At 41.6% G+C, this 16743-nt stretch overlaps 1 protein-coding gene across 5 annotated transcripts in view; it reads right to left on the reverse strand.

Annotated features, from left to right (window-relative positions):
* Positions 1 to 773: 773 nt before the first annotated feature.
* Positions 774 to 16743, reverse strand: part of Cdkal1 (CDK5 regulatory subunit associated protein 1 like 1) — a 523909-nt gene continuing 507939 nt past the window's right edge. For 4 of the 5 annotated variants that reach the window (XM_021225040.2, XM_021225041.2, XM_040755764.1 and 1 more), the window contains one exon: positions 774 to 1350. In XM_021225040.2, the coding sequence (XP_021080699.1) occupies positions 1150 to 1350 (201 nt within the window). In that variant the 3' untranslated portion in view covers positions 774 to 1149. Of the gene's footprint in view, positions 1351 to 11701; positions 11923 to 16743 lie in introns of those variants that run through there. The other variant, XM_040755763.1, reaches the window with a different exon arrangement.

The following is a 16743-nucleotide window of genomic DNA, read 5'->3' on the forward strand; positions in this document are numbered from 1 at the left end:
TTCTGTGGGTCCTGGGAATCTGGACTCAGGCTCTCAGGCTTGTATGCCAAGCACTTTATCCACTGATCTACTTCCGGAGCCTGATCTTTGACTGCCCTTTAAGAACTAGCTGGTTGCTTTCCCTTTCATTGAAGGCTTTAGTTAGAAACTTATTCCTTATAGATGCTTCATTTAGTTACATTGCAAGCATAGACTTTGACCAAAAAAGCAGAAGAAGAGGGACCAGAGCCAGGCCTGCAGCTACAATATGATGTCTCCTCAGAGGAGCACATGACAGGTTTAGGAGAATTATGATAGTAATGAGAGTTCATGTGTGTGTTTGCATATGCACTTTTTTTGGTGAATTGATGACATTACATTTTGGGATGGATGTTTTAGGGGACACATGTAAGGAGGGAAGGAGTCTAGAGATGAAAATAACCCCATGGTATCTAAAGGCACTGACTTTGTTTCTTTCTGCCTACCCAATCCAAATAAATTATTTAAATCCCAGTAAACACAGGGTTTGCTTATAGAAACCAACTCCTTTATTGTGAAAGAAGTCATTTAAATAGAAGAGGCTGATGATGTCCAGTCAGATGGGCAGGAAAGCAGTGTGTTTTGTTTGAAAGTTTGTGGGTACTGCAGGCATAGATTCCTCGCATTTTCTAAAATGCTAGGAAGAGTCCTTTAAGTGGCAGGCTTGGGTCCAAGTTTCCTAAACAGGTTTCCATATAAACTTTTCAGGAACACATGTACTGTGAAAAAGATGTTTGTAGCACAGGAACTCCAAACACAGTTTGAAGAATGTTTATTAAGGGTTGGATGTTCTTCCACACCAAGAAAGAGTGGCCAGAGCCACAGGGAACCAGGATCATTAATGGCCAGGGCCACTGGTGGCCAGAGACACCATGCACTTAGGTTGGCACTTAATGATTGGAGATTAAAAGAAAAAAAATGCAATCACTTGCATTTGTTGTTAAAAAGTCAAAAGGAGTTTGACAGAAGCTGTGATTTGAGGTCAAATGGCTCAGGTCAGTGTAAGACAGGGTGAGCCTTATTAAGGGATCCAGACAAGGCAGCATGACCAGTTTGGATGACTGCCTCTTGAGAACTGGTGTGGTTGCTTTCCCAAAGGTTTTAATTAGAAACTAACTCCTTATGGATGCTTCATTTAGTTACATTGTAAGCATAGACTCTGGCCAGAAATGCAAAAAGAAGAGCAATGAGAGCCAGGCCTGCAGCTACCCACAATGCACAGTCATGCTGGGACATCTGCAGCACAATTCTGGAGTATGTCGAGTCACAATGACTTGCAGCACAGGTGTCTGAAGTTGAGGTCAGATGATTCCCAAACCTAGTTCTGAATTCCTATAAAGAGAGAAAAAGGTAAAAGTAATTTTCAGAAAAAAATTCCTGCAGTGATTTAGGCCATGGTTCCTTATTCTTTCAACCCAGCCACATTTGGATGCCCTGCAGGGTCCAGGTAGCCACAAGCTTTGTATGGAAAAGTCGGCTCCCTTCTCTGAGGAGTAGAACACAGTCTTGTTTCATTCAGACTACACAGAAGACATTTTGTTCATCAAACACATCTATGAGGGCAGACATTCCAAGGTGTTCTGCCATTGGAGGAAGACTAAGCCCATCTCCAGGTAGGCCTATAAAGATTTGAGTGACCAGAGTGACCCAATCCATAGAGTTCCCTCCATTTACTTTGGTGTGCCAGACACAGAAAGGCTGGGACAACACAGCGTGAGCAGTGTGCAAGGTGTGAGTCAACATGACTGCTCTGCTTTTGGGGATCTCCATTCAGCAAGGCTTCTAGTCTGACATGGGGAAAGTGGAGGATGGAACATGGCTACTCTCATGGGTTTTAATATTTCACAGCACATGTTGTCTCTATTGTATGAGATTTTTCACATTATCAACCTTCTTTCAAAACAATGTCCCCATATAGCATGGACACCCCTACTGGGACATGTAGATAAGAGAATCACAGAGGATGGAGAAGAGGCACAGCATGGCAGAGGGGGTGCAACATGTGTCGGTGTAAACCATTGGATTTTCTCGTGCCTCCCTTCTGAGAGCTTTGATAGTCTTGAGCCACCTTTGTCTGCTCTGTGGAAGTGCTCCTCTCCACTGCAAACAATGGCTGGTGACTGAGAGTGGAGAGAAGTAGAGGCACAACTTGGCAATTGAAGAAGTGGGATAGACTAAAGACCTGAAGACATCTAATTAGGACAAGGGCAGAAGGGCAGAAAGAACTGAATAATACTTAGAAAACAGATGAAATGAACTGAGTACAAGGCACAGAAATCTGGAATCTGAAGAGATGGCTCAGTGGTTAGGAGTGCTTGCTACTCTTGTAGAGAATCCAGGGTTCAGTTCTCAGTACCCACATCAGACAGCTCACAACCACCTGTAACTCCAGCACCAGGAGATCTTACGTTCCCTCCTGGACTCAGATTACTGTACTCATGTGCACAAACTCCACATGGATATACACACATACACACAATTTAAAATAGAGAAGAAATGTAGAAAGGAAGGCAATGTTTATGATCCAATTTCCAACCTTATATGTACCCCTGATTCATGTGGAAGAACCCTTGCTTTCACTGCAGGAGACTGAAGGGGAATTTAAAGTTGTTGCTGGCATGACGACTTTTTCAGCTCCAACTACAGTCTTTGTGTCTGTACTTCTCAGGCATTTGGGCCCAAGCTGCCCTGCTGGCCTCTATGCAGGGGAGTCTTTATCAGGGAACCACACCCTCCAGGAGACAGCTCTTCTTTGAGGCTGACTTGTGTGGTGTTTGGTACAAGCCTCCATTTCAATTGACTGAAAGAGCTCTCAAGAATGGTACTCATAATGGATTTGTAGTTTTGTTTTTTTTGTTTGTTTTGTTTTTGGTTTTTACGAGACAGGTGTTGGGGAAGTCCTGTACATTTGTCAATAAAGCACTGTCTGGCCTATAGGGACTCTAGATAGGAGGGACTAGGAGTCCAGGAGAACTCAGAGAAAGAGAGAGTCACACAGACCAGGTGTTAGAAGCGTGGCTGGCTTCCAGGAGAAAAAGGGAAGCCCCTTTTCCTTTCACTTCCTTTTATCTACCTTGACCCCACCCTGTTGGGTGGATAGCTTTGTGGGGTTCACTCTTACAGACAGGGTTTCTCTGTATTGTTTTGGAGGCTGTCGGTCCAGCCCAGCCTTGAACTCACAGAGATCCGCCTGCCTCTGCCTCCTGAGTGCTGGGATTAAAGGTGTGTGTCACCACCGCCCGGCAGATTTGTGGTTTTTAAGTAATCGTTAGAAGTTATTTGTATGAAACTGCTACCAAACCTGGAAGTCTACTGATGTGTTCAGTAGTTTTGGTAACTTGGGTATATGTCTATAAAGTAATGTTGTTTCCATGTGTCATGTGACTCAACTTACTTTCATTCTCATTCATAACTGTGCCTTTGGTAATTATGTTCAGAGCTCTGTGTACTGGGGATGGTGGGTTCTGTTTTATATGAAGCATTGGCAAGGAAAAGGTTGTTCTCAGCCTAATGAACTTTCCATGGTTGGGGTTTTATCATAATGTTGTTTCCAACACGACTGAAATAGCAGTGTCCTCACTCTTCCTCCTGTGGCCTGCTCTATGTTCAAACTCACTGACCATGGTCAAACTATAGAAAGACCATGCCAAGTTACACAGCTCTCTGACAATCAAAAGTTTTGTAACAAACCAACACTCCAGGACATATCTTCAGGAGAAAGCTGCTTACTGAGAAGCTGCCCTGGACAAGTAAGAGTCACCCGATCTATAGGATGAACAAATGTGAATGGAGAAACACAAGCAAACATGGCCTCTCAAATAAGAACAAGATGCAAGGAAACAAACAGAAGAAACACATGCCAGATGAAGAATTTAAAAGAACAATAATAAAAGGTACCTTGAGGCCTTGCATAAAAATGGTAGAAAGATCAGAGCAGAAATAATGAAACATACATTAAGACAGTGCAAACAGAAAGCCTAATGGCCCAAGTTTCATCTCCAGGACTCACATAGTAGGAGTGAAATTGATGTAAGAAAATTGTTCAGTCATCTACATGTGTGTAGTGGCATACATATATGCACACACACACACACACACACACACACACACACACACTAAATAAAGAAAAACAGCAATAGACAATGTCAAGTTGATCCTGAATGCAGATGATGTCGTCCTATACATAAGAAAACCTGAATATTCCATAAAGAAACTGTTTAAAGTGATACATTCAGTAAAGTTGCAGGATCGGGTTTTTCTGTATGTCAATAATGAGTTTGAAGAAAAAGAAATCAACAAATTAATCCCATCCACAAATAGTTACAAAATAATTGGGGATGTGAAAGATCTCTGACATGAAAATGACAACAAACAAACAAATAAATAGACACATACACACAACCTCCTAGGTTTTTAGTTTGGTAGAATTAATGTTGTTAAATGACAATACTATCAAAAAGAATACTGAGACAATGAAATCCCTGTCAGAGCTCAGCAACTTTCCTCAGAAGACTAGAAAATAAGCCTATAGTTTCTTTGGAATACAAAAGACCCTAAATGGCCAAAGCTATATTGAGCAAATAACAAATCTGGAGGTATAATTTCCTTATTTCAAAATATTTTGCAGAGCCAAAGTCATCAAAATAGCATGGTACTGGCAAAAACATCAACTAAATCTCCAAAAATGTCCACTGGAGAAGAGATAGCATCTTCAGTAAATGGTCCTGGGAAAATGACCATCTACATGGAAAACATTTAAATTTAACTACAACCTCTCATCTAGTACCAAAACCCCAAATAAGCAAATAACAAAACCCAACACAAATATCAAATTGGTAACAATTCTTTATACTGGTGCAAAGGATAACTTTCTGGATAGGGCCTCAAGATCACAGGAAACAAAAGTTGAAACTGACAAAACATGGGGATACAAATTAAGAGGCTTTTCAGTAGTCTACAGAATGGGAATAGATATTCACCAACACCACATCCAACAGAGGGCTGATTTCCAAAATATATAAAGAACTCAAGAAACTAGATGTCAAAAACTCACATAATCCAATTTAAAAATGGTGTACAGATCTAAACAAAGAATTCTCAACAGAAGAATCTCAAATGGCTGAGAAGCACAAGGAAATGTTCAACATTCTTAGCATCAGGGAATGCTAATCAAAACAACTCTGAAATTCCATCTTACACCTGACAGAATGGCTAAGCTAAAAAACAAAAGCAAGAGCTCATGCTAGAGAGAATGTGGAGCAAGGGAAACACTCCTCCACTGTTGGTGGGAGTGCAAACTTGTACGGCCATTTAGAAAGTCAGTATGGTTGATTTTCAGAAAACAGGGAATCAATCTACCTTAAGACCTAGCTATACCTCTCTTGGGCATATACCCAAAGGATGCTCAATCATACTACAAGGACACTTGCTCAACTATGTTCATAGCAGCTTTATCTGTAATAGCCAGAACCTGGAAACAACACAGATGTCCCTCAACTGAGGAATGGATAAAGAACATATGAAACAGTTACACAATGGAGTATTACTCAGCTGTTAAAAACATGAATACCAGGAAATGTGAAGGCAAATGGATGGTACTAGAAAAAAATCATCTGAGTGAGGTAACCCAGACCCCTGAAAGACAAACATGAAATATATTCACTCATAAGTGGATATTAGGAGTAAAATAAAGGATAACTATGCTACAATCTACAGGCCCCAGAGACTGGGTAACAGGGAGGGCCCATGGAGAGACACCCAGATCTCCATGTGAAGGAGAAGTGGAGGGGATTTCATGGGTAGACTTGGGAACCTGGTACGAGGGAATCTCTCAGGAGCCTACAAGAAGGACCCCATCTTAGACTCCTAGCAGTAGCAGATACGTAGTCTGAATTGGCCATCTCCTGTGATCAGATTGGTACCTAGCTCTGTTGTCTTCAGAAAGGTGTAATCCAGAAACTGATGGATACAGGAACATGCTGTGTTTTGTTGATACTCATGGGAGACATGATCTTTCCTAAGCAGAAATGGATGAGGAATAGGTTGGGGGATGGGAACAGAAGGGGGCTTGGGGACACTGGGAAGAGAGGGGGAGAAGCTGCAGTCAGACCATTAGATAGATGGATATATATATATATATATATATATATATATATATATAGTTAAAGATTTACAGGGCAATAGTGGCACATGCCTTTAATCCCAGCACTTAGGAGGCAGAGGCAGGTGGATCTCTCTGAGTTCCAGCCTGGTCTACAGAGTGAGCTTCAAGACAGGCTCCAAAGCTACAGATTGATCTAGTCTAGCTTCTCACCTTGACCAAGGGTCCCCCTGCCTCTGCTTTCCAAGTACTAGGATAACAGGCTGCCACCATGCCTACTCATGTTTTTTATGTGGTTTCTAGGTATCTGAACCCCAGTCCTCATGCTTGTGTGGCAAGTGTTTTATCCATTTATAATTTCCCAATTAAATGAGCATTTTAATAATACAAAATGTATATATGTGAAATGATTATAAAGGGCAAAACCAAAAAGGGTAAAAGTTGACAAACAACAGAATAGTAGATACAATATACTTTAGAGAAAAGCTTAACTGTGGCCAATAGTACCAGAAAAAAATTAGAACCAGTAAGGCCCAAACTTTTCCTAAACCTTTTTTTCCCTTCCATTGGGAAATTTTTTTCTTTTCAACTTTTTATTGATTCTTTGTAGATTTCACTTCATGCATCCCAATCCCACTCATCTCCCCATCCCTTTTCTTCCACCCTCTGCTTCTGCAATCCCCCAAAACAAAATTTAAAAGTAAAACCAACCAAGCAAGCAAACAAACAAATCTCAGCATGGAAGCTGCAGTGTAGTCCAGTGAGTCACACAGTGTACCCTTCAGTCCCTATATTTTTGCTTGTGAGTGTTCATTGCAATGAGTCATAGGTCTGCTTTGATGCCTCTTGCTTCTGCTACACCTCAATACTAGCAGTCTCTTGGATATCCCATGGTTGAATTGTGTCATGGAGATCCAGTAGTTTTGAAGCTGAAGGGCTGGCCCCTTCACATGGTCCAGCAATTCATAGATGAGGTGGGTGTTGGTGTGGGCTACCTTATATTCCTGGTTCCTGGCCTGGATGGCCAGAACCTGTTAGCTTTTCTTCATTATCACTGCCCAAGTGAGCTCCCCAGCACTGCCAGCTAGCTCCCCCAGTGTGGCAGCCAGCAAGGAGCAAGGCCAGTTCTCCTGCTCACACCCTCAGGTCCAGCTCACACTCAATCACACCACCTGGGTGAGCTCTACTGTTTCACCCAGGCGAGGTGCAGGGCCCACTCTCTGGATTGTTGCACGTGGTGAGGGGCAGGGCCAGCTCTTCAGTTCTCATGCTCCCCGGGTTGGCTCTCCCACTTGTCACAGGTGGCAAAGGGTGTAGGGGAGGGCATATTTTTCCCTACCTTTGCCATCCCATGGCATACTGGGGGGTCCCCTAAACCTTAACTATTGTAAAGAAGTTTATTCCTAAAATTCAAATGCCTCTTTAATATAGTCAATTCAGGTAATTTATTGCTCATTAAGCAATCAATTCTGATATTCATAATTTTTAAGAATTTGAATTCTTAGAAATATCTTTCCTAAAGTAAATGTGAAACAAGGCAGGGGCTGATATTTGCTCAATTGAAAAAAATTCACTTTATTTTCACAGACTAAAGTATGTACTGGGAGCTCCTACTATGCACCCCGCTAACTTTCATTGAAATGCTTCTCCCTCCTTGGAAATCTCACTGCTCCCTTGATCAGTTTCTAAGCCTGCCTTCTTGCTAACTTCTCATGGCATCTTGACACAGGCTCTTGCCATGTAGCCCAAGAAAGCCTAGAAGTCAAGGTTCTCCTTCAGCTTTTTAGTTCTGGGATTACAGGTGAGATTTATATACTTTAGTTTTCCAGAGTATAGCTTATCAAATCCCATCAAAGCAACAACTCTGCTAAAAACAGAAGCAAATATACACACCCCCAAATCAACAAACAACAAGCCTCTAAGTTCAGAAGCCCAGGGATGAGAACTCAAGCAGTTACAGGTGAAAGCGTGGGATGGTAGCACCAACTGGTCTGCTCTCTTCCTCCTCTACAGGAAGCATGCTTTGGTCAGGGACAGAAAGTAGGGTCTTCAATTTGAGCATGATCTTGGAACCATGCTGATCCTGGGCTCCACTCCCAGTTCCCCCTGAGGTTCTCAAACATGTTCTCTTCTCACTGTACATGTCCTCACTTATAACGTAGTGATGCTTAGAGCATTAGTATTTGTGCATTATGGATTGTTATAAGAACCAAGTGAAGCCCGGCGTTGGTGGCCCATGCCTTTAATCCCAGCACTTGGGAGGCAGAGACAGGCAGATCACTGTGAGTTAGAGACCAGCCTGGTCTACAGAGTGAGTTCCAGGATAGGCTCCAAAACAATACAGAGACACCCTGTCTCGAAAAAAAAACCAAAACCAAAACAAACAAACAAACAAACAAACAAAAAGAACCAAGTGAGACAGGCATATGAAGTACTCAGGATCTAAAACTCACCTGATAGCAATGTATTCCATGGTACTCTGAGGTTCTAATGGACTATGCAAATGACCTCAAAAATTCTTGTAAAATTACAAAGTCACCATTTTATCTGCTTTCCAAATATGATTAATCTGCTCATGGTATTTTGGTTCATTACAAACAGCATCAAGAGGCACGCAGTATGACGAATGAGAGCAGGTTTTGAATTCTAAGTTCAAGTTCAGCTAGTCATGTGATCCAAGCCTAAATACTACTTCTATGATATAAGAATACTAACCTCTGCTGTAAATGGTGGTAGAAATGAGAAGATATGCCAGGAGCTCTGCCTGGACTCTGGGCACATAAGAAAAGTTGCTGTTGCATACAGGTATGTGCCATGGAAAAGTGAAGACTCTAATGGTTCTTAGCAGCAGTACCAAGATAACAATGCCCCCATAGACATTAACCCATGAGAAGGACGCTATCTGTATTCACAGTAAGTCAGCATTCACACTCCTTCAGTGATGAGGAGTAAGGCTCCCTGTTAGGCAAGAAGACTTGTGGAGTGAGTCCTGGGGAAAACTTCTTAACTAAGGCCATCCCCACTCCTTGTCTTTTCTTGTTATTATTTTGTCAGAATTGAATTCAAGACAAGACTTGGCTTAGGAAAACCCCACCAACTATCACCCGCCTGCATGTCCTATGCTCTGTCCCTAGCACAGTGCATATTAACTTCATGAATCTGCTTACATCTGCTCTAACCATGGACACTCTTGAGCAGACCTTCACTTCCCAGTAGATGCTCAGGGTGTGGTATCAAGGGGGAGGCAGTGCAAGCTGAGTGGATACTAAGATGTCTACCTATTCCTTAGGGTCATATGGTCACAATTTATATTATATAAACATTCTTTTTCTTTTTCTTTTTGGTTTTTATGAGACAGGGTTTCTCTGCATTGTTTTGGAGGCTGTCGGTCCAGCCTGGCCTCGCACTCACAGAGATCTGCCTGCCTCTGCCTCCCGAGTGCTGGGATTAAAGGCGTGTGCCACTACCGCCCGGCTTATATAAACATTCTTTCTGTGGAAAATGCCATTTGCCTGCTGCATTATTAGATCATCGGGGACATGGGACAAGTTCACTAGTGAAGAAATGGCATGATCTGAATGTTAATCTCCATATTCCAACTAGATCTAGAATTACCTGGGAGACACAGCTTGGGGCATATTTCTACCTGAAATAAGGGAGGTGCTGCCCCATGGGCTAGTGGCCTGGGATGAATAAAAAGAAGAAAACTGAGAAAGCCAGCTAGGAACCAGCATGCATCTCTCTTTTCCTGACTGCAGACACAGTTGACTGGCAGCTTCACATCCCTGCCACCATGTCTGCCTTTTCTACCATGACAGACTCAGTTCACCTTTCAAATCATGAGCCAATACCACTATGTTATAGATTAGTTTTCTAATATGACTTTAACAAATTACCCTAAATCTAGATTATTAGACAATACAAACCTATTGTTAGACTTCTATAGGTCACATGTTCTAAGAGTTTGCTGTAGGTGTTTAAGAGGGAGCTTGTAGATCTTGGCCTGTGACCCTTTTCTTCATTTCAAAGCTGGTATCCCAGAGATGGTGACTTATGTCATGAGAATTACCCTGGGCTCATCCAGAGTAATCTTCTCAAGGAAGGATCTCGAGATTCTTCCTTAGCCATTCTGCAAAGTCCTTCTTTCTATGACAGGCAGCAAGGGCACAAGCTCCCGGAACTGAGATGCTGGCCTACTGTGCCCACCACTGCACAGCCCTTCATGTTCTCGTCCCTCTAGTGTGTGTGCTCAGCTCTGGCAGACTTGAACTGACTTCTCAGCACAGGAGAATATACTCAACAGAACTGCAGTGCTCACACATGCCAGAGTGGCTGCAGGCTGCAGGCAGCTGTGTGACTGCCTGACAATGAAGTCTCCTGTGAGAGACATTTAGGGCCTAGCCTTGGCTAAGCCTTTTTTTCCAAACATAAACCCGACTCTTCTTACTATGAGACCTCCTGGACTGCCAGAATTGTCCTACTCATGGAACTTGCAGTCACTGGAGGCAGAACCCCAAGGGAAGGGCTCTTGGAGCAACCAGCTGCTGACTGCTGATTGGACATTGCATTCTACTTACTCTTCTATGATCTGTATTTATGGTGCCAGCAGTCACAAGAATCCTTTCCTTGGGAGCTATGTGGTTTAGTCTCCAAAGGAAGGAGGTTAAGTCATTTGGTGACATCCCCTGTGTCCTCACCAAGAGGACTGATGATGAACTCTAATATGGAGTGGGCTTCAGAACCAGAAAGAAATAGTAGTAAGTTTTTTTTGGAAACTTGCCATGTGCATAGTAGGCATCTCATACTTTATAAATTTTTTTTTTGTCCTCCAAACTACACAGCGAAGGACTAGGTAGAACATAATTCTGTTAAGTCTGTCACCTAAGTCCATATGATGAATAGAGAAGAGAGGCTAGGCTTTAGTCCTACTATGCACAGAACATATCAGATATGTGTATACAGTCAACTGTAAATAAGAAAGTAATGTCAGGTACCTTCTGTGATGGGGAAGTCCAATAGGGAAGCAAGATAGGTGGGCCTAGGAGTCCAGGAGGACTCTCGGTAGAAGAAACACAGGGAATCATCATGTAGTCCGCCAGAGAAGTAAGATGTCTGTCCAGTAAGAGAAATACTGAGATGGGTTAAATACTTAGATCAGAGCTAGCCAGTAAGAAACAAGCAAGGCCAACAGCTTCATAATTAATACAGTGTCTTGTGTGTTATTTGGGGACTACAACGCGGCAGAGCCCAGGCAACTGGTGGGGAAAAACCAAAGCGGCTGGCAAGGAAAAGGCTTCTCTTTACACTTCTGATTATCAAACTGTTATGAACCCAGGTTTCTAGAAAATAGGCTTTATGCATCCTCCCTGATGCTGTACTCTGTGAGGCAATGCGTCATCTCCTCTTACTCTACAGAAGGCCATTCCAGGAAAGCCAGTCTGGGTCAGGCACAGTCGTTTCTTGCTGCATGTCTAACAGTTCTGAGCCACACTGAGACTGTATCTGTACAAGAAATATTTCTCCAAGCACACACACATACACATGTATATGCATACATACACAATCAACATGCTCATACTAGAACACGTTGCAAAATGCTTTTTAATGATGAACAGTTGGTCTGGTTCTGCTCAAATGAAAGACAGCCGTGTAAGAGAGTCACCACCTGCCTTCCCAGCTTGTACAGCAGCTTCTAAATGAGTTCTTGTGTCCCTGACACCTGCAGGTGCTGCCAGGGCCTTGCAATTACATTCCAGTGCCAGCTCTTTCCCGTGGACTGACAATGCCAATCCTCAAGATTCACGCTGTTAAGAGATAACAGGACACACAGTGACCAAAGGCACCAAACTATCTCAATTATTCTTCTAGGTATTTCCTAAACTGGGACCATGCTACTATCATAGGAGTCTTTGATTCTTCTAACATGGGAATATGCTACTGTCATAGGAGTCCTTGGATGCTTCTCGTTCTCGATGTCTGTGTCTAAGATGTTACATATAGAGCCCATCAGCTTAAAAGGCCCAGAGGAACATACACGACCAACAGCATGAAGTTAAAAATTAACTGGGCTTTTCCACTTGAAAACCTGTCACATAGTCACAAGATGAGAATACACCATCAACTTCCTTGTATCACTTTTAGGCATGAGTGATTCAAGATCAGATATTATTGACATGAAGTTTTTTTTCCTGCTCCCCCCAAATGCTTAATTGCTATCAGATCATTAAAATTGCAAAGGAAAAAATTTAAACACGAACATAACACAAAATCTCACTCTAATCTTAGTATCCTAGATGTTTTTAATCTTATTTTGGTGATGGCACAGGCTTGTGTTTACTTTACTAATAAGATTCAGCATAAATTATTAAGCTATTGACTGTAAGATCAAAGACATTTCAGATTATATTCTGAATAATTTTGCCTTGACATCCACCAAAGAAATAGATCTGATATGTCCCTGCATGGCTTCAGGGACCCCTCTCTTTCAGGATGCCCACCCTTTGGACATGAACTGTACCCAGTGAAACAAACCCAAGCCCAGCATCTGCCTGTCACCTCATTATGACTCTTGGGGAGTCTGCATTTCATCTGACTCAAGAGACATGAAAAAAACTTCCACGCTCTGAACTTCTTTTAAAGGACTGAAGACATTTCTTATGTGTAAATTTTTCTCATGCCTCACTCAGAAGCACAGTTAACAGCCTGAAGTGCAAACTAAGAAGGTTGGAGGACATGATGCTTCATAGCCCCTGTTTCCTAAGGGCCTGCTGAGACCATGCACATGCCCAATGCAAGGCAGCACCCAGGAAAGAATCTCAAGAGCTGAGTTGTTGCTTTGAATATAAAATTATTTTCATGTCAGAAAGTGATCTCTACCATAACTGCAGTTAAATTCTTCAAATATAAACTTCAAGACCCACCTCTTGCTGTAAGCATCATTAATGCAAATTGCTGGTTCATCCTTGACACACAGACAGGCCTTCACATAGAGAAGGAATGAAGGGCTACACTTTGATCTAAAGTCTATAATCAGTGCCTAGGATGGTAGCTGAAATCTGAGGCCATTTATTTATAAATTAGAGTAGCATTAATACAAGTTAAAACTACATAGGCAGGGTGGGAGACAGGAAATTTGCATCTAATCATCTAGTACGAAATACAAAGGGTAAATTGCATTTCTCATGGAAAATTTTGTATCTCTATATAAAATGTGAACATATACTGCTAAGGAACAGTTAGAAATATCAGTATTCATCAGTTAGTACTACCCTCTCCTTGTTTCCAGGCTCTGAGTATCTACTGGAGAATAAGATCATGATCAACAGGGCCAGGGTGAATCACTGATGAAGTCCTTTCAATATTCTCCCCAACCACAACCAGAGCCATCTTTACTCCAAAGGCAGGTACACAGGAGTGGTAAGGATGCTGGGAAATACAACACTTGCAATCATCTATCTTGAATCATGAATCTTTAGGTAATTAATCAAGCAGAAGAATTACTACTGAGAGCTTTTTTTCAACTAGTTAGCCATGTTCCATTTATATTTTAAATGACAAAAAGAAGTCATGATGTCAGTGTCATAGTCATTTGACCCTCTCATAGATTTAGGCATCGTTTTCAATGATACTAGAACTTTGGTTTAGCATCATTTGGCTCACAGAGCTGCATAAGGTTAATAAAGGAGGTAGCAGGTGTTATATTGTCTCAAACCATAAAAGATAAACTAATATATAAAAGTATCCCTGACAGCTCATGATGACACACATTCATCTTAGAAAGTGCTAGAAAATCAGTTAAGATCATATCCATAGTATAAACAAATTGACCTTGAATTTGTGTCAATAAATGAAAAACAATACCCATACCATAATTCCCCTTTTTACCATTAAAAAGATTGGCTGTGATCATTAGCCAATTATAAACAATCCCATTTAAATGAAAACAAAGATTTATAAACAAGATGGGAATTGGGACGTCGCTCATTCCAAACTGCTTCCTGCTGGAAGGGGGCGCTGTTCACACCATGGGGATCATGACAAAACTCAGAAACCTTTATAAGTCCGTATTTTCGGGCTCTGTAAAGCTGCATCATCTTAGCTGTCTCAATAGTTGGAACACCTGGTCCACTGCTTCTGGGGGTCTTGGTTCGTCAAACCACAGAAGCCTGGAAGAAATCCTCAGCTTTTTATGTTCTGTGGAAACATAAATTAAAACTCCTTTTCCGAGTAACATATCCTTGTACTTAAATTTTGAAGTCAAGGCATTTTCAAAAGATAGAAGTTGGATTAATTCAGCAGCATTTATAATCAAGTGTACTTTAGCATTTGTTCCTTCCTTAGCAATCAAAAAACTGAAAAACATAATAGCGTACAGTATCCAGACTCTCTGTGTATTTTCCATCTTTACGTGGCTTATTTATTTATCTATTATTACTTTATTTCTTTCACTTTTATTTATTTTTCTCTGAGACAGCGTTTCTCTTTGGAAATCTGCCTGCCTCTGCCTCTGGAGCAATTCCTACTGGCGTGCGCCACCACAGCCAGCTTTTGTATTTATTTACCACTTTGTCGTTTCATTTTCTCTCTCAATCTCACGTATATTTTTAAACACACTGTAAACCTTTAAAGGTTTTGTTCATCCAAGTCTGACTTTACTGTAAATCTTTACGTTTTTCTGGCCACGTGTCTTATCTGTTAAAACCGCGGCTGTTTTAAACTGCCGGTTTTTCCGTCAAGATGGCGGGCGTAAGCGTGACTCCAGCTTACTGCCTCAGTCCATGCTGACCTCCAGCAAAAGCTGCCACTTCCAGCTGTACATACACACCTATCAATCGTTAGCAGAGTCTCTTAAAACAACCTTTTTTCTTTTTTCTTTTTATGCCGAGTCAGGAAGACTCCGGTAAGCGAGCCACGTGAATCTCGGCTTGTCGATAGCAAAACAGAGCACACCTGAGAAAATGCTGCTACCAAAATCTGTGCTTCTCTCCGTTCTTCTGTTTCTAAAATTCCTTTAAAGCTTTTGTTGTTTTGCGTGGAAATTCAATCCCGATTCTGACAACCATTCTGTTAAGTGAAGCTTTTTCTTTGCTAGCCGCTTTGGTTTATCCCCCGCCAGCCACCTGGGCTCTGCCGCATTGCAGTCCCCAAATAATCACACAAGACGCTGTATTAATTATGAAGCTGTTGGCCTTTGTTTGTCTCTTACTGGCTAGCGCTGACTTAAGTAATTACCCCATAATTGTTAATCTAAGTATTTCTCTTACCGGAGAATAGTTCCAGGCTTCCTACCCTATGGCGGTTACATCTCGAACTCTCTTGTGTTTCTCCTTCCCAGAATCCTCCTGGACTCCTAGCCCCACCTATCTAGATTCCTATAGGCTCAACAGTACTTTATTGACAAATAGCAGGCAAATAACAGGACTTGCCCAACAGTCCTGGAACTAGCTGGTTTCAAATTCACAGAGATCTGCCTGCCTCTGCCTGAATATAATTTTTATAAAGTAAAAAATATCGGTCTTACCAAAAGTCACTTAAAGTAACTGAGACAAGTTTAATATGAAGGTATTTCACTATTTCCATCACTACTTAAGGTTGGTAGCAGCCCTGAAGATGGTCCCTAGTGATCCTTGTCTCCTGCCATTTACACCCCTGGGTCCTACTTTCTTCTCATCTGAACTTATAACCCACTTTTAGTTAATCATACGTGACAAAAATGATGGGTATCACATAATAAATACACTTTCCACCCTTCTTATGATCTCTGACACCTATGGTAAATTGTCATTGTCACAGCATGAGCAGGTTTCGACACACACTACACCCAGATAATCCCTCATATGGGACTGCAATCATTGCTGTCCCCACTGGTAATGTGAGGCATCTCACTGAGCTGCACTACATTTCTGACTTATAGAAACTGAGAGGTAATCATGATTGTGACAGAAAGCTGCTAAGTAATGAGTTAATTTGTTATACTGCAATAGAAAATGAATATAAAAGATGTCAAGCAGAGGTCTAGAAACCAACACAAACACATGGAGAAAAGATGTACAAATGTCTAAATAAAAAGTCTGAAAAATGCTGGTGGTGGCTCATGCCTTTATCCTAGCACTCGGGAGGCAAAGGCAGGTGGATCTTTGTGAGTTCAAGGCCATTCTGGTCTACAGAGTGAGTTCCAGGACAACCTCCAAAGCAATACAGAGAAACCCTGCCTTGAAAAACCAAAAAAATATGAAGTCCTAAAAATTAAAAAATATGGATTTAATATAATCAAATGGGAAGACGAAATCTAAACAAATCACAGAAACCAATCAGTATAAATCCATCTCACTTGGAATTCAGGATTGTGAACTAGAAACTTAATGAGGTACTATTTAATATACATCATGTTGGCAAAAAGTATAAGCCTAGGTGCTGGAGAGATGGCTCAGCGGTTAAGAGCACTAGCTGCTCTTCCAGAGGACCCAGGCACAATCCACAGGATGGTCCACACCCATTTTTAACTCCAATCCCAGGGGAATCTGACACCATTGTGGCCTCTGCAAAAATATGAAATAGGACACATCAACAATGCTGCTCTACATTCATAGGACACTTTAGGAATTACTGAGATGATGTTTACTGAA

Source organism: Mesocricetus auratus, unplaced genomic scaffold, assembly GCF_017639785.1.
Source record: "Mesocricetus auratus isolate SY011 unplaced genomic scaffold, BCM_Maur_2.0 Super-Scaffold_100013, whole genome shotgun sequence".
In the NCBI taxonomy this organism is placed as follows: Eukaryota; Metazoa; Chordata; class Mammalia; order Rodentia; family Cricetidae; genus Mesocricetus; species Mesocricetus auratus.